General features: G+C 32.4%; 2 protein-coding genes across 11 annotated transcripts; one reads left to right on the top strand and one right to left on the bottom strand.

The window, feature by feature from the left end:
* The first annotated feature begins 1,246 nt into the window (after positions 1 to 1,246).
* Positions 1,247 to 10,355, top strand: LOC148612380 (uncharacterized). 5 transcript variants are annotated; one of them, XR_015924372.1, is made up of 5 exons: positions 1,247 to 1,430; positions 7,686 to 7,789; positions 8,383 to 8,480; positions 9,111 to 9,213; positions 10,216 to 10,249. XR_015924372.1 is itself a non-coding variant. In XM_088593761.1 (4 exons), the coding sequence occupies exons 2-4, from the start codon at positions 7,703 to 7,705 to the stop codon at positions 10,263 to 10,265; spliced, it is 240 nt and encodes a 79-aa protein (XP_088449887.1). In that variant the 5' UTR covers positions 1,247 to 1,404; positions 7,686 to 7,702; the 3' UTR covers positions 10,266 to 10,355. The 5 variants fall into 5 exon arrangements, 2 of the variants coding, with proteins under 2 accessions (XP_088449887.1, XP_088449886.1); XR_015924373.1 differs by lacking the exon at positions 8,383 to 8,480 and adding an exon at positions 8,695 to 8,759 and having other exon boundaries at positions 1,253 to 1,430; XR_015924371.1 differs by lacking the exon at positions 10,216 to 10,249 and having other exon boundaries at positions 8,383 to 8,553; positions 9,111 to 9,209.
* LOC148612379 (uncharacterized) lies at positions 8,916 to 23,979 on the bottom strand. 6 transcript variants are annotated; one of them, XM_088593754.1, is made up of 11 exons: positions 23,444 to 23,697; positions 22,218 to 22,379; positions 19,335 to 19,444; positions 18,736 to 18,809; positions 18,299 to 18,365; positions 16,764 to 16,839; positions 16,266 to 16,334; positions 15,783 to 15,857; positions 14,122 to 14,263; positions 13,006 to 13,093; positions 8,916 to 11,223 (listed from the first exon to the last, which is right to left on the bottom strand). In XM_088593754.1, exons 3-11 carry the CDS (start codon positions 19,435 to 19,437, stop codon positions 11,150 to 11,152), a joined length of 768 nt encoding a protein of 255 aa, XP_088449880.1. In that variant the 5' UTR covers positions 19,438 to 19,444; positions 22,218 to 22,379; positions 23,444 to 23,697; the 3' UTR covers positions 8,916 to 11,149. The 6 variants fall into 6 exon arrangements, with proteins under 6 accessions (XP_088449880.1, XP_088449881.1, XP_088449882.1 ...); XM_088593755.1 differs by having other exon boundaries at positions 22,293 to 22,379; XM_088593756.1 differs by having other exon boundaries at positions 22,344 to 22,379.
* Positions 23,980 to 24,098: the final 119 nt, after the last annotated feature.

Below are 24,098 nucleotides of genomic sequence, written 5' to 3'. Positions count from 1 at the left end.
GTTTTCCATGTCTGGTCTTTGTCCCTGGATTAACATTCTTTTGATTGCTGCTAGAATCTTGGTTCCCTTGATTACTCTTTAATATTTATATACACGAAAAAAATGTCATCTCATCAAGTTACGGTCTTGTTTATATAAAAAAAAAAATCCCATTTTGCCTTAATTAGTACTTTTTAAGTTGCTAATATTGTTTGCGACTTCTTGCACTCGTATAATTTCAGTACTGTTCATTCGTATATGGTTTGCGTAATTACATGTATATATTACTACACTACCTTATGCTGCTGATTGGTGCCGTAGAACCGTCAATTCTAGCTTCATACGAGATCAAAATGTCAAAATGTACCTTTTAAATACCATACGTGTACATATGTTCTACGAGGTTTTTTTTTACTTGTATGAGAGCGGGAAGTTAACATTAAAAGATGAAATGATCGGTTAGCATTGAATTTCTGTAATATAGCTGAGAAATGTCTAGTATCCGAGTTCCTTTGACTTAGAAACATTCGGGTCAATCACGGTTACGAGGTCTACCGATTTTAATTAGAGCGTATCGCAACTGGGCTTGAAGTTTGTCGGTCTTAGCCGATTGACGAACTGTTAGGTTTCACAACAAAGTTCAAAGTTCAAAAGTCGGTACATATAAAACATTACAACACAAGCTCCAGTGAGCTTTTAAAACCGACATATAAGCTTTGAAACGTTCTAAAATGTCTAGTATGAATTATTTTCGAAAAAGGAATACACTAGTGTTTTGCTAGTACTGTACAAATGTACGATATGTCAAAAGATGTGAAATGGAAAAGAACACGAATGGATAAATCAACCTAAAATCTTCAAGTTTCAGCTCACTAAAATTTGTGATTTGAATGGTTGAAAAATCTTAGGTTTCAATACTATTGTGTTCTGATAATAATCCTGAATTGAGGGTTTCCGGAAGATCTTTCGAATTTTTTAGTTTCAGAATCCACTACGGAAGTAGCCATATGAGTGTTATTGATATTCAAGGGTTGACTGGTAAATAGTTCATCTTTTATACCAACCGACTTCTGAATTCACATTTAGAGTGTTTCTGGATGAGCAGATGACGTTTATCCTGCTAGTGCACCTGGTCCATATTCATTTTTATGCAAACACATGATTTCGTTTGGTTTGTTTTGGTTTTTTTTTGTTTTTTTTTGTAACAAACAAAAACTAATCCCGACCCAAGAAACCTGTCACATAAAACTCATAAAAGTGACAATTTGAGGATCAAATAAGAGATTCACTTTGGTTTCAGGCGTGCTTGAACACTTAAACGTCACCAAAAATAAAACCGGAATTTCCGATGATGGTCCTGATTATAATAGAATCGTCATTTCCTGTAAGTGCTGATAACCGTCCCCTGGATAACCACAACACTGGGTATGATCATTTTAACAGCTTGACTAGTAAGAGTAATTTAGTTAATAATGTAGGGTTGCTTGTAACTTGCTACTATTACTTCATTTTTCTTGATTAGCGTTGTAGTTCTATTTGTCAACTAGAAGAATACTAGAACGCAAACATATGTCACAATCAAGAAACCGGTTTCAGAATATTTTAAAATTTCTACATTTAGCCGACAGCAGGAATATTCTGACACGGAATGATCCTAATTGTAACCTGGATCTAGAATACAGCGGGTCTCCTGTACTTGGCGATCGCAATATTGGTGTACCATTATTGTTCACAATACTGGTATAAAAAATATTCCAGTATTGATTTTTTTTCTTCAAAATTTTGTACAATACTGGTATACCAGTATTGTACTTATTGGTATTGTAATTATATCTTTAATTGCCATGTAAATACACGTTGATCTCCACAACTGTACCAGCTCCACCAAGATCGATAGGCATGTTCACCAACTTAGTTGTGCAGACATCACCACTGCTGTAACTTTGGTCTGTTGATTGTAGATGATGTATAACCATTTGTCTAACATGACTCTGGACTTTTCAAATAATGCACCAGTGTGTATGGTATGATATGTTTGTCTCTTGGTACATCTCTGATTGGTACTCCTCCAGCCAAAACCTTCAGATGTTGTACTGCTTGGTCTGCTGACAAACTCCATGCTTTGGGTGGAAGACGTACAATTACAGGCTGCTGCTAGTAGAGCATTGTTCTTCATGTAGTCTATAATTGCAGTATCTTCTTTGCTAAATATTACTATTGGTGCTAGATCTGTGTAGAAGCTTGCCATGTTTACTGAATGATGGACATGGCAAATTTGATGGTCATTTATGGTCATGTTACTCATCATGGCTTGTATTTTTCTGAAACACTTATCTTTAAACATAACATCAAAGACATCATGAAGAACTTTAAAGAAAAAATAATGAAGATGAAAGACATCAAAAAGGTTTAATTAGATATTGATAACTTAATTATCTAGATGATATAGGATTATTTAGAGCCTCAAAGAACTTTGAAATTAAATGAATTAAAATAGTTTATTATAAATGATTAAAACAGAAAGTAAAATAAATGACTGTTTAATGTAGTGACCATTTAATAGAAATTTTAACAGTAACAAAATAATAACTTTATTTTGCAGACATACCCATATAAAAAATTTCATTACAATTTAAAAAGAAATGTTTTTCTTCATCAATTTTGTTGCATATTTGACATAGATGTTGTTCTCAAGAAATATTTTTGTATCTTAAAATTTCTAATGGAAGATAACAAGTGTTAATATTTTTATTCATATTATTTCATTTTTGTCTGGTCTAGTATTTTGCAATTATTTATTTCATCTACATCAGTATTAGATATCAATTGATATGTTTTTTTTGAAAAAATCACAATACTGGTATACAATACTGGAATATTTTTTTATACCAGTATTGATTCGCCAAGTATAGGAGATCCAATACAGCTGCTTATTGACTTCGTAAATAGGAAATTCATGTATTACTAGTATTATAAGCCAAGATGAGAATTGTCAGTTGATGAATGTTTATTGGAAACAAAGGGTTGGACATCCATGTTGCAATACATCCCAAGTAGGATATTGTGTTTTGGAATTAAGTTCTGGATGTTATGTGAGTCTGTTACCAGTTATGTCCTTCAGATGATCATTTAACGTGGTAAAAAACACGAACCAGCACCTCCCACCGAACCTCTGCAGGGCATTGATGTTGTTCTCAAATTACTCAGTTGGTAGGACTACTTCTGAAATGGTTTCATGTTTTTGCAGACAATTTTCTTTTGTCAGTCGCATTAAAGAAAACTCTCTTGCAGCAGTGTACTTTTTTTATTGGAACAATACGGTCAAACAAACCAATGCCAAAAATGATTAAAGAAGCTAGCTAATCTGAACCCTGGAGAAGAAATTTGTGCTTGTCAAAGAGGCTTTCTTTATGCATATAAAGAAGCTCTGTGATGTTAACCAGTCAGAGTTTGTCTTCATACTATGCTGCATGTAGATCGTTGAACAATAAACCAAAAGTCATTAATGCATACAATACCTTATGGATGGATTGACCTTTTAGACCAAATGATGAGTGTAAAAGTTGTAAAGTTTGGAAAGAAGTAATATTACATATTTGTCACTGGATTCTACTGAATGCATATTTTTTTTATACTTCCAAAATACCAGTGACAATCCTATGTCTAGACTAGATTTCATCAAGCATGTCATTGACAGGCTATCTGATGACCACCTCAATGGGGAAAAATCCACAAAATGGGAGAAGAAAAGTAAGAAAAATCTGTTATGGAAAATATAAAGACTGCTTGGTCTGTTCAAATAGGAAAAAATGACTACATTGGAGGTCAAGAAGAGAATGCTTGCTTTGCATAAAAGGAGTGCACATGACATGTTTACAAAGACATGAATGTCAAAACTTAAGAGTGATCATGATTTTGTTACAAGTGTAATCTTTTTCAATAAATATTTATATGGAAAAGTTATGACGTCTGTATTTCATGTTAAACTTTTAAAAGTATTAATCACATTACTTTTGGCTTTTAACAATGATGTTTTAACAACGGAAGAAACAATTTACAAAGCTATACAAACAAAGTAATAAAACTACCATAGTTGAAACCTATACTTTTTATATATAATAGTGATCCCTTTTTGTCTACAATAAATACTGTTACAACAGTAACAAAAATATATGCAAAAAAGTGACACACAAAAAACAAAGAAAAATGGAAACAAAACAAAATACAATGTACAATAGAATGTTACCCGCAGACAGCACACTGACCGGGGTAAACAATACAGTGACGTCAACAGTTCAGATGGTCATATTGTGACGTGTGTGGTTTGAATGGAAAATATTTGGGCTATTCCCTGGCACTGAAAGAAAATAGGGCCCAAAATCTGGCATTTAAAGGGTTAATATAGGCTAGGACTAATTTTTTTGGTCAAGGTATTATTAGGGGTGGTAAAAAAAAAAAATAAATGTATTTTTTAGGGGTGGGGGTAAAAATTGGCTGGTATTTTTTTTGAGAGCAAATAGAAAAACAATTTGGAAATAGTGTTGATTATCATTTACATTTAATCTCTTTTGGGTTTAAGTGTCGGAAGCTGTTTTGTGATTTTACCACCCAAATAAGAAAACAGCATTGAATCCAAGAAGGGATAATATTACATGAATTGTGGAAAAAAGAGACAATAATGCACCCAAAGTGTATTAATCTTCTATTGGGAACAATTTCCATTTATATACAGGGGTGCCAGCCAGAGTTCCCCAGAAAAAGTAGGGTGCTAGAACATTGTTTGCCATTTTTTGTCAATTTTATACATGAAAATGACAAATTTTCCATTTAACAGCTAATATCTATCATAATAATGTGTTTTTCATTAACATTTACTATAGGTATATATATGCTTTTTGAAAAATACTAGGACAAAACAGAGAATCACCACATCTACAATTTTGATTCAAGGTTTTCAAAATGATGCAGAAGTTACACATTTCTGAGATGACAGTGACATAACATTACATATTTCAGATATCTCTAGATTTTCTAGTTATATGGGGCGGATGTGGGTAACAGCTTAAAAATCAACTTTTTTTAGCTCACATGGCCAGAGGCCATGTGAGCTATTGCCATTATTTGGCATCTGTTGTCATCGTTGCCATTGTCCATCGTCGTTAACAATTTTTCAAAACTCTTCTCTGACACTACTTGACCAATTGAAACCAAACTTAATACATATGTTCCTAGGGGTATCCTGCATAGAACAGATGTGGGGATTTTTGATCCATCAAAAAACATAGCCATCGTTACTAAAATTAGAACATAGGGGTCAGACAGTAGTTTTTCGTATATATCTCCATAAGTGTTAGGTTTAGCTAAATTTTGACTGGGTAAAATTGTTTAGCATGATGAGATCTATCTGTGGACAAATTTTCGTTTTAATCCTTTAAGCCATGTTGGAGTTATTGCCCTTTTTTAACGTTTTTGGCTATTTTTAATTTTATTTCTTTCAAAAATCTTCTCCTCTGACAGTACTTGACCAATTGAAACCAAACTTGGTATGAGTATTTCATAGGGTATCCTTAATAGCATTCATGTGGGGATTTTGGATTCGCTAAAACATATAGCCACCATTACTGAAAATAGAATGCAGAATTTTGCATATAATCAAAAGCAGTTAAGTTTAGATTAAATCTGTAATTTAAACTGTAAAATTGTACAGTATGATGGGATGGACGTAGGGATATCCTACATAGAACTGATGTGGGGATTTATGATCTGTAGAAAAACATGGCCACTGTTACTGAAAATAGAACTTAGGGGTCAGACAGTAGTTTTTTCGCAAACTACTCCAAAACAGTTAGGTTTAGCCGAATTCTTTCAATAACTGAAATGATCATTATTATTAGGACTACAAAAGTCCTCAGGGATAAAAGTTGCCAGACAACTCCTTGTAAGAGTTGCTGCCCTTGAACGGGGAAAAATGACATTTTCTTTTTTTACATTTTTCAGCCAATATCTTGAAAACTAGAATAGATAGAAAGAAACTTTCAATTGGTGAAAAGTCCTACCAAAGTCTTCTTGAGTCAAAATTGTTGAATTTCTTGTTAAATTTATTGCCCTTGAAAGGCAAAATTCAACCAGGTGAGTGATTCAGGCTTCTGAGAGCCTTTTGTTTTGAGGGGGAAGATTTGAATTCAAATTAACATCTCTTACAGTTTTTAGCTCACCTGGCCAAATGCCAAGTCGGCTATTGCTATCACTTTGCATTTGTCGTCGTCTGTCATTGTTAATTTTTTTAAATGTCTTCTCTTCTGAAACCACTGGACCAAATGCAATTGAACATGGCATGAATGTTCCTTTTGGTATCCTCTATAGAACTGACATGGGGATTTTTTATCATTAAAAACAGGGCCACTGTTACTAAAAATAGACCATAGGGGTCAGTCAGAAGTTTCTTGCATATATCTCTAAAACTGTTAGGTTTTGCCAAATTCTGACATGGTGGTAAAAGTGGTCAGCATGATGAAACCTATCTATCTGTGGTCAAATTTTCATAATAATCTATGAATCCAAGTTGGAGTTGTTGCCCTTTTTCAGTATTTATAATATTATTACTTTGAAAATCTTCTCCTCTGACACTACCAGACCAACTAGAACCAAAACTTGGTATGAATATTTCTTAGGGTATCCTTAGTAGAACTGACATGGGGATTTTGGATTCGCCAAAAAATATAGCCACCATTACTAAAAATAGAATGCAGAATTTTGCATATAATCAAAAACAGTTGTTAAGTTTAGATTAAATCTGTAATTTAAACTGTTAAATTGTACAGTATGATGGGATGGACCTTTGTGGAAATTTTCAGAAAGATCCATTGATGGATGAATGAGTTATAGGTCCTGAAATGGGTTTTCCCCAAATTTTACATTTCTAACTGAAAATGATCTTGAAAACTACAGGATGTATTGAAACAAAACTTAGCAAGGATGCTCATCAAAACAAATTTAACAATCTGTGCATTTTTTTATTTTGTTGTTCAGCTTATTGGGTGACTGTGACCACTCAAGGTTGCCATTGAAACCCTATGGTTTTTAGCTTTTCAATTTGTCTTTTTTTTAGGAAGGTTCTTCTCTTATGTAAACATGTGCCAGAATGTTGTCTATTCAACATGACTTTAGCTCTGAATTGGGTCAATTTTTCTATTTTAGATTGGCATTTAACACAAGTTTAGCTCTCAATCAGGTAGCTTTTTCTGTTTCAGATTAGCACTAAGGGGGGCATGGAAGCACAAGACAAGTTTTGTTTTGTTTTTGTTTTTTTAAATTCATCCACTTCATACCGCGAATGTATCCTTTCTCATAGTTTAGTGTCAGTTTTAGATTAACTGCAACAGTTAAAGAGAAGTAAATTACATAGAAAGCATTGAAATTCATGTAAAAATGGAGATATCTCTTTCGCTTAGGGAACTTAAAAATCATTTTCTGAGCCATCCATTGTCGATTTAAAAAATCTTAATACTATTTGACATACATATGATGTAGTTATTACAACTGAATAAAAAATTCCTTTGGATAAAATTATATAATAGAAAATACTTGGTTTCCACATGGACAGTCTCTTAACACAACTTAAACCCACAGAAGGTTGCCTTTACTATTTCAGACTGGTATTGAATGTGACTTTAGCTTTCGATCAGGTCGTTTTTTTTCTATTTCAGTTTGGCTACCATGTAAAATGATATTTGACTTGATAGCTGGTTGGACATTGATATCAGTAACGTCAGCAGTATATATTTATTATACTGTGTGGGTCATCCTGCTGGTAGGTTTATACTCAATACTACATGGAAATAATATTGCCTAACACAGAGAAATCCTAGAAGCTAACTCTTTACCATTTGCTTAAGTAAACATTTAATGATTGTGATACTCTATGTCACAAATTCTTGCACTAACGTAACACACTATTGTTATGAATTACATGATCAGTGACAGGAGTCCTTACCCCAATATATATAACAAGAATGGGTATGGAGTATATGTCAAAGAGACAACTACCCCAATGATAAGCCAAGGCCACCCATTGGTCTACAATGAACATCGAAGAAACCCTAATACCACAGGTCAGGCTTCCAGCTGGCCCCAAAACATCATTATACACAGGTACAGTGAAAAAGTTGCCCCTTTAATAATGCTCAAGTAACATAAATAATAAAATAAAGGTGATAATAAAGATATACTGAGGCCAGAAATTCCTGACTTGGAGCAGACACAAATATGAAGCCACAATATCAGGAAAGGTACAGTGCAATTTTGTGGTTAGAATAAGGTTATACAGAAGATCTAATGATACACATCATTTGTACAAGACAATATGTCCAATAAGAAAAAAAATTGGCATTTCTAATTTTGCAGATGATGAGTGGTGCACTACAGTAAGCCTTTTAGCCTCCTATAGATATTTACAGAATTTATTTTGGCAAAATAGACAGGATTGCCTTAATTTCTAAATGGTATATGCAGTGCAAAATATATTTCACTTCAGGCCAAGTTCAGGGAATATACTCCAGCAATGCTAGAGGTTAGGTATGGAGGAACAGAATTCCAACCTCTTACATTGGAACAGAATGGGTCTTACCTTGATTGAATCACCATTACCTTATGAAGTTTCTTAGATAGTTATCTAGACAGTTAACAAGGATATTTAAACTTTCTTTCATTTTATAGGTACATTAATCTAAGTTTATTTGAAAGTTTGAAGACCTGTTCAACTACCTAAGACATTTCATCAGGTAATAGTCATTCAATATAAGGAGGACCAGCTCTATTCCCTGGTAACAAACTAAATTACTCCCTATAATTCATGTAGGTTCTGTATACTTATTAGATACGATTTATTGAACTGTAGAATGATGTTTTTGGTTGGTAAGAAAAAAAGCACTAACAAGTTGATGACAAAACAAAATGTATTACTTATAACAAATCTAATATTGGCAGTAATAAAAATCATATGTGAACAATGTAATTTTCTTCCTAAAAGTAATGTTTTATAACACATAAATAGCTATACAGAATGTGAACTTAAAGGGGGTTAAAAATGAAGCTACTAAATACATGTGTAATTTCATTTAAATATATTGCAGCCATTTGTTGACAAAGACCAAGAGCTGCATAACTTTTTTCCTGACCAAAAATATGCCTTAGGAGTACCATTACTATGTGGAGTAATTGGACTTGCTAGCATAGGTATGTTTGGGATTCTTGCTAAAACTACATTAATATAGATTGGCGATGAAATCAAAATATATATTTAGATAAGAGTCTGTTATGAACAAGGATGATTAGAAACATTTAAAAATCAACCTAAATACTTTTAAGAAAGGAGAATTTCTCTATCTCAATGAACTCTAAAACTTAAAATGTGTAATTTTTTAATTGTAAAGTATGTGTTTCAAATTTGTTGATTTAAATACTTAAATGACTGGGCCGTACCAAGACACTTTGAAAAGTTCCTCAGAAAAAGGGGGTGTGTGAACATTTAATATTTGCCATTTTTTTGGTCAATTTTACACATGAAAATGACAAATTTTCCAATAAATGAGGGAGGGTTACCAACCCCCTGCACCCTCCTCTGGATCTGCCACTGACAGATGTGTTTAACATTAAAAACAAACTGCATCAAAATCTTAACTACCAGTACATGTATCAAGTATATTATAACATTATATTAATATTATAACAGAAGAAAATAAACTATTGCTAAAGCAGATGATAATATGCCACCACCTTTTTCAGTAAATAAGTTCTTAATAAGGGAGCTTCCTTCAAAGATTACAAAAAATGTACCAATAATTATTTTTTTTTAGATCAACTAAAAAGTTGAGTTACTGTCCAAAAATCCCCAATTATAAAGTCCAATAATTCGGGCATCACTAGATATGCAAAATTCATAAAGTTTCATGGAATATGATTTTCAACATTTTTTAGTTATACATGTACATGTAGTTTAAATGGGTCAACATTATACCATATCCTGTTTTAAAGATGTGCATATGAAAAAAAGACAGATATTAGTATCCAGCCAGATGTGCCACATGTAATAATCATATGGTGGTCGATTAATATGATAAACATATAACAATGATTCTCATGTGTGGCAAATTTGCCTGTATTTTTGTATACAAAGTTAAAACATAAATGAGATTCATCAGATAAGGTTATCATTAACATTATACCTTATATTTACAGGACTGTTTGTTTTGCTGACATACAAAAAGCCCAGACTAAAAGCTGCATAGATGAATAAGCTTATGAAATATTCCTTGAAGATACTCAAAGGAAAATATTTTAAATGTTACATGTGCAATGTAGACTTCTAAATAATTTGTTTTGTTAAGAATACTTGTTTATTTTTTTACCTATTGATGGTGGAATTTTGATAATAAACTTTTGTGTAAAATTAAAAAAAAAAAAAGGTTTGTTATTGATCCAATGAATTTAGATATTGATAAGGAGACAGGTTAATAAAAGCTTTGTGCTTGTTTCTGACTCCTGTTTGTGACACTTTTATCTATTTTGTACATACTAATGTATGTCTGATGTTTATAAATAAAATATGTTTAGAAGTACACTAGATTAAAAAGATTCTTGAGGACAAATTGTTCTACTTAAATAGCAAGTATTACATATATATACACTTGGAATTGAAAATATTAAACAAGCTATAACTATCTTAAAAGCAGCAGTCACAGGAGGTGATGTATGCATGTCAAAACCCCAAAATTGTTTTTTTTATTTGATCTCTTATTTAGTTATAGACCATGTTAATACAAGATTTAGATTTTTTATTTGGTTTTTGAGATAAGATTAAATAGATTGAAGATTTAATTGACTTTTGTAAGAATAGTTGTTCTTGATTGGAAAATGAATGCATGGTTTTCTCTTTACGTAGAAAGAACATTTGATATGTACAGATATTGATAATGTAGATAGAAAAAGCAACATTTGTTCAGTAGGTTATTTTCTGCACCATGAATCACCTACATTGTACATGTATATACTGTTGGCAGTGTAGATTTTATTGGATTGGTACTTTAAACCATGTATACATAAATCTTCATACACATTTTATCTACATTTAAAAATTTCATACAAATTCAACATGTGTTAAAAGTTATATTAACTATCGAGGTGTTGGAAATGTCAAAAGAAACTGAATCTCTCTTCTTGGTGTACCATCTGGCATCAAAGCAGTTTCTGAAAAAGTGAGGAGGAAAAACAAATAGTACAAACTGACAGTATAGATTAGTAATGTATAATATAGACAAGACAAAGTGCTATTGAAAAACTACCAAATACTGAAATAAAAATAAAACTAAGTAGTAATCTTTGTAAGAATCATGCAAATTTTGTAATATGTGATACAAACCAAAAAATGCTACACATTATTATCTTTGTAATTAAGTTTCTTTATAGGTCTATGTGATGAAATGAATAATTATTTATTCACATCTGTCTGCTCTTTTGAGATTTACATAGATACTTCCCTTAATTTTGAATTCTAAATTACCATATATATAGTTTTTATCTTGTAAGTACAGGGGTTATATGAAAAAGCCACATGTTAATTTCTCTTTACTATAATATTTTACACAAAATATCAAAAATAAAAATATGTAGGCTTTCCAACCATGAATCACATTTTGCATGATTCTTATATAGAGTGCTACTTAACATCACAATCAATATAAATAAGTGGCATTAATAAAACATAACTTAGTGAAACAATCTTCCTATTCTCTTTTTAATGCAAGCCATAATTTATGTATCAAAAATATGTCAATAAATAATCTTAAATATATCACTGGAAAACTCTTAAAGACCTGTAATTTATTAAACCTCAAAGTTTTTGGTTTCCTCGTTTCTTTGAAACCACTAAAGGGTACATATAGTAAATAACAAAATCAGTCCACAACCGTTATAAATTTCAAAGTTGCATGATTCACGTGTTGAAAATGTGCCTTCATTGCAAACAGTTTTATTTTTTTTACTGTTAATGCATGTGTTTCATAGAAAATTAAAAAAAAATGTGTAAAAAATTTAAAATTCAATCAAATAATTGGGGGAAAAAACAATGAGTCATTTCTCAGGAAACAGGGCCCATGACTCAACTCTTATAGGAGTCAGTCTACTGTTCAGAGTTCACACAATGAGTGGAAATGTTAACAAAGAGGGAGAAAGGCCTGTACAAATGATGCACTTTCAGTAAAATGAAAACTTGGCAATTAAAATGGTATCAACATGCAGAAAATTGAGTAAAAATTCTAACTGATAGGATGGGTACAGATGATTTCTACCTGAAAAGTGTTAGAAATGCAGTACCACATTGTAGCACAAATATTACATTTTTTAATGGCACATTATTCTGACACCAACCCAACAAATCAGTATCTAAAAACAAAAAGAGGATGATTGCAGCATGCGCAGTGTCAGGTGAATACCATAAACCACTAACTCAAAATACAATTTCTTTTTAAAATGTATAGTAAGGTTTATGATATTCAGCCATAATAATGATTCACAACCTTACAAATTCTGTATGCCAAGTATCACTTCATAGCGTTTTACAGCGAGTAATATAGTTAACTTCAGGGAATAAAGTTGATCTTCCCATGAATGAATGACTATTACCTGATGAAATGTCTTGATAGTTAACTGGACAATAAATAACAAGACTTAAACTTTCTATCATTTCATAAGTATTTTGATCTTAGTTTAAATCTCTGTTGATTACCTAAAGGGATTTTATCAGACAATTCACAATGGAAAAGAACTGCACTACTTGAAATTAACTATATTGTTTGCTGTAACTTTAATATTTTGAAAGGGTACTTTTCAGAAGTAGATAGAAGATTTCACAAATGGTTCCCCTGAAACTGGTGTTAAAGAATCTACTCCTCAAATTAACCATGACATGTAAAATTTCCATTATAATATTAAATCATTTTAAAAGACAGAGAAGTATTCAGAGGAACTTACTGTATTCTAACATACGATTCTTTAATGGAGATGATACAAGTTCTAAGGCTGTGTTCACTTTCTTTACTATTCTGGCATGTTCATGGATCTGCAATAAAAATTCAAATGAACACCTGATGTGCATGTACATACAAAATGTACTTAACTTCAATAAATGGTCGTGTCTGCTGTTTACAAGTCTAAAGTCCAATTTATTTTTTTTTTACAATTTTCTTTGCAAGTATATTACAAATAAAGCAAAAAATAAGTTTTTACAAGTAGTTTTAGCACAAAAAAATCCTACAAGCATTTATATGTGTTTGACCAAGTAGGCAAATTTGTACATCTTTTGATGCTGCATTTGGTGTGTGGTTTGAGATTTTCTCCATTTGAATGATGGCTGATATTTTATTTAGTATACCAAAAAAAAAGAATTTTTTGTTTTTAATAGATAAATCTCTCCAAAAATAATGTTTATCTGATTGATTCAGATATTTTTGTATATCAGGTTATCTTAACAAATAGCAAGGCAGGATTACCAACATGTGGACTGTGATAGTATAAGCTCCCAAGGGAAAAAAACAATAGGGACTGAGCATCAGAGATGTCCTTTATATGTAAATTCTGTGAGACATGACTGGATCAATATTGTTCTGTTTGAAGTGTCATTCTTCGTAAATGACGAATACAGTTAGGAAATGATTGAACTTTTAATACAGACCCACACTGACTACAGTGTGTGTAATAGGTAGACTAGCATATTCCCATTGATGCAGACCCACAGTGACTATGGTGTGTGTTATAGGTAGACTAGCATATTCCCGTTGATCGAGACCCACACTGACTACAGTGTGTGTAATAGGTAGACTAGCATATTGCCGTTGATCGAGACCCACACTGACTACAGTGTGTGTAATAGGTAGACTAGCATATTCCCTTTGATCGAGATAGCAGCAATATAAATACATAGCCATGCTTTATCAACAAAATTAAATGTTAATTGAGTGAAAATAGCTCTATCCGCCATGGGCTAAGACTTCAATAGCCTGAAGAATGGTAAATACTTAAAACAAGGTTTGTATCACTTAAACTCTGCTTTTTTCTATTTTCCTCAAAACCCTCAGATAAAAGACTTACCATAAGACAATGTCTCTGACAGCTCTCATCTAAATCTGCCAATAAGTTGCTATATTCTAATCTATTACAAAGATACTGACTACTCTGTGCCTTCAATGTATCTGGTATATCTAACTCTGTCAAATTACATTCCTTTGTTTTCCTTAAAAGAATAGAAAATAACTTTATTTTAAAATGTATATTTACTGTAAGGCCTAACAAAAATACATGTCTATTTACAGTTACCTGACAGACCCTATTTTGAGCCCTGATCCTTAGTCAGTTTATCCACAAACTGAAGGTAAAAAAATAAGAAAGGTTATTTCCTATTAAAAATGGAAGTGCGTTTCAGCAATCTTACAGTTGACTATTTTCCTCAAAAAAGTATTGTGACCAAATTGCAAACAAAAGCCAGCATGGCACAGGCCATGTTCACCAGCATTCAAGTGCTGAAATTGAATAAATGTTTTCATATACACAGCGAGTTACCCCTATTTACTAAAGTAACATAAAAATAAATCAAAGGTGAAGATGACACAAGACATACAACGGCCAAAAATACATGACTTGGGACATGCGCAAAAATGTGGCAGGGTTAAAGTACTTTGGAGTAATCACAACTCTCCCTCTTTAAAATCTGGCCACTGTGGAAAAAATATTACACAAACAACAACAAAAAAACCACTACAAAACCAACAACAACAAAAAAAACAAAAAAAAAACAAAAGAGGAAAGTGATATAAAGGTCTATTTTCTCTTAACTAGAATGGTCGAAATTTGCAACCAATACATGGATATTGTTGCATGGTACTCTTTAAAAATTAAGTACACTTGTGACAGCTATGCTACAGTGATTAATATACATATATAATTATAAATATTTTAAGTTTGTCTCATTCACTTGAAACTGTAAATATATATGTAGCTACGACTTCCTTTCACTGACATATTTAAGCATTGTACTACAGACTAAAGTGACAGTTGAGTACTCATTTAGTTCAGTAGTTTCAGCATCAGCTTTAAGCACTAGGGTTCTCAGGTTAGATTCCAGTAGTAATTTTTCAGGTGCATTGTGCTCCACTGATATATTTGGTACCCAAACCATTAAAACCAGGATCCTGGTATTGTGAGATTATACTCTATTAATTGAGCTACTCCTCATGTGAGATTTTTCAAAACATTTACTATCTCTAATGATTATGAAAATTTCCCGAACTAGACTATCATTATGACCTTAGAAAATTTTACAGTTTGTCACGTACATTATGCCCTATTACACCAGACAATACAAAACTGAATGCTATTTGTAAAATTTAAGAAAAACACAATGTTGTGCTAAGAACACTTCCACTCAACCACTTCTGTCAAATTAATTTGAAAGGTAAACAGAAACTACAGAAACAAGGAATGTGGAAAGGGGGACACAGTTCAAAGCAGAAAACCAAATAGAGTATTTATGCATCAACAGAAGAATCTGTTACAGAAAAGTGTAAAGGAACAGACAAAGTGGTTGCAACATAGCACCTACACTCAAGTGGGAGTATAATATACTCTTTACCATAATATATATCAAAGAATTGCCGTGTACCAATTATTAAATTGTTATAACAGTCCACTTCTGTTCTGGGTGTTCCCTCAGCTCTATAGATAAAACAATTTACAGGTGACATCTTAATAATTACCTCTCTTCACATTCATTAAATTTATCTTCAGCACTTTTTATCAGCCTGTCCCAATGATTAGATTCTTCCTGCAGTCTAAAAAAGTTTATATCATAAATTCCATAACTTTTTAAGTATCAATCCATATATAATTCAGACACTACCAATGGTAGAGGTGATATAAGGTGTATCAAGCAATGTCTTTTCAATATACATATCTGGTGACAATGGACATATATTTCAAAAAGGTTTTTTGTCAAGAAAAGTGTTACGACACACAAAGTAAACAATTTTTTTGTAAATATGACATACATGTAATTTTAATTATTATCTATAACAAAGAATTATGTGTGATAATGTATTATTGAAGGTGTTTTAAGTTTTTTTTTTCAATATGGCTGCATAATACAGTGTTAAACCCTTGGATAACTTTACCAAATGTAAATGTATAATGAATGACATGAAACTTGCAGAAGAAAATATGTCAATGTAATTTACAAGTACCTTGATATTCTGTTCTTTAAGTCTTCTATAGCTGCATCAATTTCCATATTAATAGGGTTTGGTATTGTTCTGTAAATAGAATAAATTACTTTGGCCTTTAAGTTATATCCTGTGAAAAAGAGACATTCTACATTCTATGGAATGGTTAGGATGGTGATGATCAATGAAATTATCTTAACATTGCAGTTATCTTAAGGCTATTTTTCACTTATAAAATGGTAAAGCGTTATTTCTATTTTATCTAATTGTGTTTTTATTCATTTACTGCACATTACATGTGGCAATAAACATTTGTTACATTTGCACTTTGCACTCTTGACCTATAACACTGGAAAGCAACAGGATGTTTATTTACCGACTTACATTAAAATCCATTGAAAAATACTGATTCTGTTGTGTTCCCCAGGGTGTAATAGAACAACACACTGGAGGAAAGAAGGTAGGGTCAAAATCACCTTACACAGCTGTTATTGGTAAAGAGACAATCTATATCCATACCTCTTCTTCTCTGTAGCTTCTTTGAACAGACCATCAACTTCCATATCAGCAATCTTACGGAGTACATCTTCTTCAACTGAAGGGGAAAAACTTTGTTATTATGGATATAGGAATAAGTCCATAGTTAAATCACTTTTCAATATAAAATAAGACAAAAAACTTTTTAAATTTAAATTTCTTGCATACAAAGACCGTCAACTTGTAATATCTAGAGCAAATCTACCAGTATTTACTGATGGCTGTTTCAGAATCAATTATGGGGTGGGGTAGGAAAGCACTTCTACTAAAATTTGGTGGTTGTTATTTGAGATATTAAGCCGTAACAATGAAAGAAAATAATTAAGGTAGATCATATCTATTACACAGAGCATTCTTTCCTGTCATCTTGCAAAACCATAAAGATCTAGATATTTTCAATTTAATAACTAGTAAATGGTTTCTGAAATAAAGTAAAAAAATTAGGTACTGTTTTCCCCAGAAATTTGTCAATACCTGGTTACATAACTGTTTAGAGGACACTCTACCATTACAGAAGTTCATATTGGGGGCCCCACCTTGACATGAGGGGAGTTTATCTTCTTGTGCCTCCAATAAAATGAGTCCACACTAGTGTGTTATTGTTAAATGTCATAAATTTGTGTCAACACAATGGATGTACTGTATATGTTTATTTGCCAATCAGTAAAAAAAAATACAAATTTCTTCTGAAAATTAGAAGTTGGGTTATGCCAACTGGGGGCACATTGTAAAATTCATGATGAGGACAACATGGTGCTAGAAGATCAAGGCATGGTGCAGCACTATACTAAATTAATCTAGGGAAACCTCAGTTGAGTTTAAATTATTTTACAAGAGTTTTTGACATAAAAATTTGTATGGTAACATTATAGACAATAAATTTAAAAGCCTCTTTCAAGTAAAGATAATAAACAGGGGGAAACTATTCTACAGAAATGTAATGCGAATTTTAGTTTTCTAATATTGCAAGAAAAAGAGTTTGGTGACCCCAATTTTATTTTTCAATGCCAGTAAAGTGTTCTTCATATAATTTTTTAAAGAAGTTCTATGCACCACTTTTAAAAAAAGTTTGCAAAAAAGTTAAAATTCTTCACATAATCTATATAAAATATTGTAAAAAATTGCCTATATTAAGGCTCAATTATCTTGTAATCGAATTTAGTATACTATGTCAATACATTAAAATTTTAAAAGGCCATCTCTGGGAAAAAAATCAGAAAACTCTATATACTAGAAATATAAGGTATGATCTACTTTAAAATTGTTGCATGGCAGAGTCAAGTGAAAAGTGCCACCTCCCCCCTCCCCAATACAAATATTTCAGGAACAGCCTTCATATAAGAATGATGTATAAAAAAAAATAATACTGCAATAAATATGTATTTTATTCTTTCCAAAGATAAAAATATAAATATGTAGCCTATACGGAGGTGTATCACATGCAGATGCAGAGAGACTCTCTATTAAATACCTTAAGACCCTATATTGTGTGTCCAAAGGACAACCCTGGTACATACCTTCCCTTCTTAAAGTTGCAAAGTCACCAGTAATCAAACGGTCTGTCTCCATTTTATTCATAGCATGCTAAAAATAAAATATCATTAAACAGAAAATGGAGATGAATATGTTATCAAATTATCAGCACTATAAGTCAAGGTGTTCACGTTTAAGTGATAAAGGCCAAACTAAGAAATAAACTGTGTAATGTGAACACTTAGACTCAGTCTTAAATAATCCATTTTTGTATTGTCTCAAAGTAAAGCAGAACAAGTACTCTGGTATTCTCACTCAAAGTTCAAAGTCCAATTTTCAACCCATCTTTCTTTAACACATACAATTTTCGAAAATGTACATAACTGTTTTTGAGCTTATATTACACAATACACTTTTATTTGCTAACCAAATGGCATTTCATTTTAAATTTGATTCAAATTTATTCCTTGATTAGACCTACCTCTAGACATAATTTCATCAACAAACTCAGTCTCTCTTCTTTTGTCTTACTGGGGTCTATTGCACTATGCAATTCTATAAAAGATACATGTACAATAGTGATGTTATTTTTACAAATCACGAAATGAATACATGTTGAATAATCAATGGGTACAGGAAGATGCAATGTGAAAGCAGCACTCAAATTATATTGTTCACCATTTGGTTACTAAAGGTTTTGATGGGAGATTTGACAATTTGCCTGCATGTACAAACTCAATCTAAACAAATGAATACATGTAAATGAACAAAATAATGATTTTAGGGTTTGAGCAACAAAACTATTACATGTAGTACACAAATTACATTGAACTATATTGATAATGCACAGTACATCTCTGATGTCTCAACCTATGGGAATAGAGAGGCTTCCTATAACACATGATGTGTGCCTATTTTAAAAGTTCAAACAATCACATTTTAACTGCATACATCACTTCTAACTACATATAAAGACTGTTGCTAACGATCCGTCCCAATTTTAAGTTAATCTTACTACATTTAATTAAAAACAAATTATTTGAATACACCTTTATACATTTGTAAATTAAGTACCCTTACCTCCATTTCCATCCTTCAAAAAGTTTATTCTGGAAGCAGCAAAACTTGAACGCCTCTTGCTCCTTCTGCGAGGACTTTTACTTTTTATTTCTTTTTCTGCCATCAATTATCTGAAACGATTTAAATTAGATATATTCTTTAACAAAAGTACATTTGTACCTGTAGAAAAGTAGTGTACACTATAGATACATATTCAACATAAGGTCTTTCTGTCATGCAAGGTTTCCCTGGTACAATCTACACAATAGTTGCTTCTATAAAGGATTTAATATCATGATGAATTAGCTGCCCAAGAGACAGTGACATTGCCAGAAATGATGATGTCTCAAGCTGTAGGCAAGGATATTGTCAATTTTGACGACAATATCACTGTGTATTCTGTTTACATGTTTCACTTTTGTTAGCATGCATTTTCATTTTCCAACTCTACAGAGTGGAGGTGGGGTTGATTGGAGTCACAGTGTCTCCACTTAACACTGTGGAGTCACCATTATGCCTTTGACTATCTTTTTTTGCAAACATACATTATTTGCAAAAATCCATTTAATGATTCTGTGATTTTAACAAAATGTCAATTATGTACAGACAAAAGAATTGACAACAGTTGAACTAATTTAATCAAGTTTCATTTTAGGACGAGTCACATTGAAGCCACTACTTTTCTCCAGAGCATAGAGTGGAGTAATGAAAATGCACGTTGTCTGACAAAAGTGTACATGTACATTGCATTTATATGAAAACCTGAAGTGGGCATTATTGTATGGTGATGCCCTCTTGACATTTAAATAAACACAAATGAATACCAAATTACCATATTTTAACCAATAAGTCTCTGTTTCATAGTCCAAAGCTAGTGTGAAGTGGATTTTGGTAAATCTGTTACTTTGAATGCTTGCCTTGATTGTGATGAAGGCTGTGGGAGCAATCCCCAGCCTTAGTCTAATAAAAAACTTAAAAAATGATATTCCTGCCTCTCAGCTGAGCACGCAACACTAGTAAGTAATAATTTTTACTATGATATAACGATATCAAACAGTTTTTAACATACATTGCATGCTAGCTTTGTGAAATTCCCTGGCAAAACAAACATTGTATTTCAAAAGGAGCTTTTATTCATTTCAATATTTCCTTTGCTACTGGGTCCCATGAGGGCCAAGGTGTCAAAAGAATAGGCCCACAGCAGCACTAAGCTGGTCATAAAAGATGACTATACAGTGCTCAGAACCCTCGCCTGTTAAAGAACCCTTCTGTGGTATTCTACCTGAGTAAAAACCATTGGGCTCCACCACAGAAGGCTAAATTGCCCAACCCTACCCATCTCTCCCTATTTCTAGTGGCAATCAAAATTTGTCAACCCCATTGTCAGCATGTCCCATCCCTTTTTCATTTCGTCATTCATGTTCGTTTTATCATCCTTTTCATATTCATCAACTGGATATAGCTGAAATATTGCTGCTTGGGCGTTAAACCCCAACAATCAATCATAAATCAAAATGCACATTTTAGTTACCTTAAGTACATGTAAGAGTGGCTGAGACAGGCAGAAGGTACATATTAACATTGTGGTTGATACACGTATGTGCAAACCCAGGTGTCAGAGACTGACTATAACACTCCCTGCTTGCACCCATGATTCTTTATGTACATGTAGGAAACAATCCAACTGACCGCAGTGTTTCTCTGGAAGCATGTCCAATATTATCTTCCTTTCCTTCTTCAAATATTATATAAACTTATGGCGAATGGAATCTGGGTCATTTCCCCACGAAACCAGTTCACCAACAGTCGCTTCGCCTTCTTTCCTGTTCGCCTCAGGTTGTTTCCCCTACACACTACTTCGCCTTGGGTTATTTTGCCTACGGTTTCGTTGTCATTTGCAACACGTCATTTACGATTGGAATGATGTTTTAGTCAATAGATATACTCAATACGAAAAGTGAAATTTAAAATTATAATATAGTAAGTCAATATAACAATTACCTACATATATATATATCAAATTACGTAAGTGGACTTCGGTCATGTAAGTTTAGCCACCAGTAGCACCTGATATGTGTACAAAAAGTGTTAACTTTTTTTTTATTTTGTGGATATGTAAGTGTTACTCAACGTGGCACACGCCAATCGTAGATCAAGAATGATAAATCAATTAATTGCAGGTAGGAATGTTCATGTTGTTTATTGAAAGAGTAATCAAGGGAACCAAGGTTATAGCGGTAATCAAAAGAATGTAATCCAGGGACAAAGACCAGACATGGAAAACAGACACACACAAAAAAGAACATAAAGTAACTAAAATCATACATACAAAGTAACAAAAGTAAATGAGCAACTCAGACTCCACTAAAAACTGGGAGCATGGACCAAGTGAAACACCTGCCGAGTTGCTCATAAAAAGTCAAGTCCGGGACAGACAAATGAGGAATAAATCAGTTTTCATGGTGCTGATGGATACATCATAACGATCCACTAGTTCATGATGATGACCATAAAACTTATTTGTCGTAAAGTTTAAGTAAGTGTAGGTCAAGATATGAGGCTGACTTCACAGTGTCTGTAGTATCCTTTCAAGTTCTTTTGGGTACCTTGTTAAATAATCAATATGTGTCGTAGGTAAGGAACATGAATTTCCACACTCATTTTAGTTATTTGTAAATGAGATATGAGACTTTAAATATATTGTATTTTCTCTCGTTTGTAAAACATCATGTTTTTAATGTTTTGTTTAATTTGTTTGTTCGTTTGCTTTTTTTTTTTTTAATTTAATATTTTTTTATTGGTAACTTTAACTCATAATATAACCAATAACAATGCATTTTTTTCATATTGAATTTTAATTTAGCAACAATATATTCAAGAATACATTCGTATATTCATACTTACACATTCATATATTCATACATACACATTCATTCATACACTCAAATTCATATATTCCAACATAAAACAGTACTAAACTTCCTACACATCCGTTCTTCACATGGTGCACATATGAAGTCAGACCATTACCATGCTTTGCCTGATTGTAAGTCTGGAGTGTGATAGCTGTAGAAAAAAAATTGATTTCATTTCTTTCCATCCCTAAGTTAGTCTAAAAAGTTATAAAAAATGTTAAGGAGCCCATTAAGTCCAAAATTTAGATCAAAGTGATGAATAAATCAAAATAACAATTGCCTGTTGTCTAAATCCATTTGCTTTATATCAATATAAAGAAGTGAATGTTATGTTTATAAAAACTTTGGGAAACGTGGATGTACATACGTGTATCTCCGCTGTTCCACTAATGATATTGTCAAAAACCTAACCCACCTCAGACATATATAATATCAAAATTGAAGCATAGCTTTTCTAAGACAGGAAAGGCAATCATTTTCTTGTTTGGAATTTGCAGCTGTCGTCTGAGTTTTGTTTATGTCAAATGATATGTGTAAAATATTCCCACTATCTGTGGAGAACTGTAATATTTCCGGTATCTGTACAGATTGATCTGACAGGCCAAAACTGAAATGGATGTTGCTAGCGATGCCCTTAAGGATGAAAAATGTAAAGTATTGCAAAGTGCTATAAATTTATTGTCCATTTTGAGAGTGAGGGGAAAGTGGGTTATGGAGTTGGAATTTTTTGGAAAAAAATGTTCAAGTGATTAATTTATTGAAAAAAAACTACCCCATTAATTAACAAGACAGATTTTCAAATAGAAATATTGATCTTGCTTGCTGGTTAAATATAAATAAAAATAATGCACTTGCGAAGCAATAATTTTCATCCAGGTCGACCCCCTCTTTGTAATGTCCATTATTATTTTTATGAGTCTTGCACAGAAGGTACATGTATGGTAGAGCTCATGGAGCTCGCTGTTTTAGGTAATACCTACCCCACATTATATTTTTTTTTATAAAATACCCATACACAGAAATCTTCATTGTTCAACACATTTCATATCGAGGCGAAACAACTCACTTAAGTAGGCGAAACGACTCGGTACCTAGCGAATGGTCAATGGATCCTGATTCCTGGGCCAAAGGACCAAAGGACTCTGGGCCAACAAGTAACTTGGGCAAATCGGCTAGGCCCAATACTTTAATGGTAAAGATATTGAAAATTATTACCATATGACTACTAAAAATCAAAGTAGTAATCAACTTATTCACAATGTTCTCTATTTGAATATTTTTGATTTTCCCTCGTCCATTATCCGGAAGTAAGTACAAAATCATTGGTGCGTTTTGATAGCCGTACCATAAAAATGCGAAACGAAATTTTTACTCTTTTAAATCATATAAAACGATACGATTTGGTTACTTATTCTAACTATATACAAATTATGTCATTGATTTAACACATTATTATAAGTAACGAGAAATGATATGATCACTTAACTACAAACATTTTTTTTGGTGGAGGATAGCCAGGCCCCCAGCCCTTTTTGCCAGCACATTTTTAGAGCTCATGGTATCTATATGGTTGACATACAATGTCCATTTTACACACATATATTTATATATACAACGTCTCAGAATGTGACGACTCTATTCACTACACTGCTCCATCGGATCATATTGATACAGGGAAGATAACGTAAACTTGTAGAATGGTCTGGAAAATTCCCAACGATGTTAGAACTGTCAAATTTACACAGCAAATTTTTGTCGTTCCCTCCGCGGGACTCGAACTCGTGATGAAACGATATTACGAAACTTTTAATAACTCGTAAGAAGAAATATCTACAAAAGGAGTTATTTAGGCTACAGGTTAGGTACCAAC

This window comes from Perna viridis, chromosome 7 (genome assembly GCF_037379345.1).
Source record: "Perna viridis isolate PV_CMFRI_1.1 ecotype Kerala chromosome 7, ASM3737934v1, whole genome shotgun sequence".
Classification (NCBI taxonomy): domain Eukaryota; kingdom Metazoa; phylum Mollusca; class Bivalvia; order Mytilida; family Mytilidae; genus Perna; species Perna viridis.
Note: the sequence above shows the minus strand (reverse complement) of the source record. Positions and strands in the feature narration are given on the sequence as shown.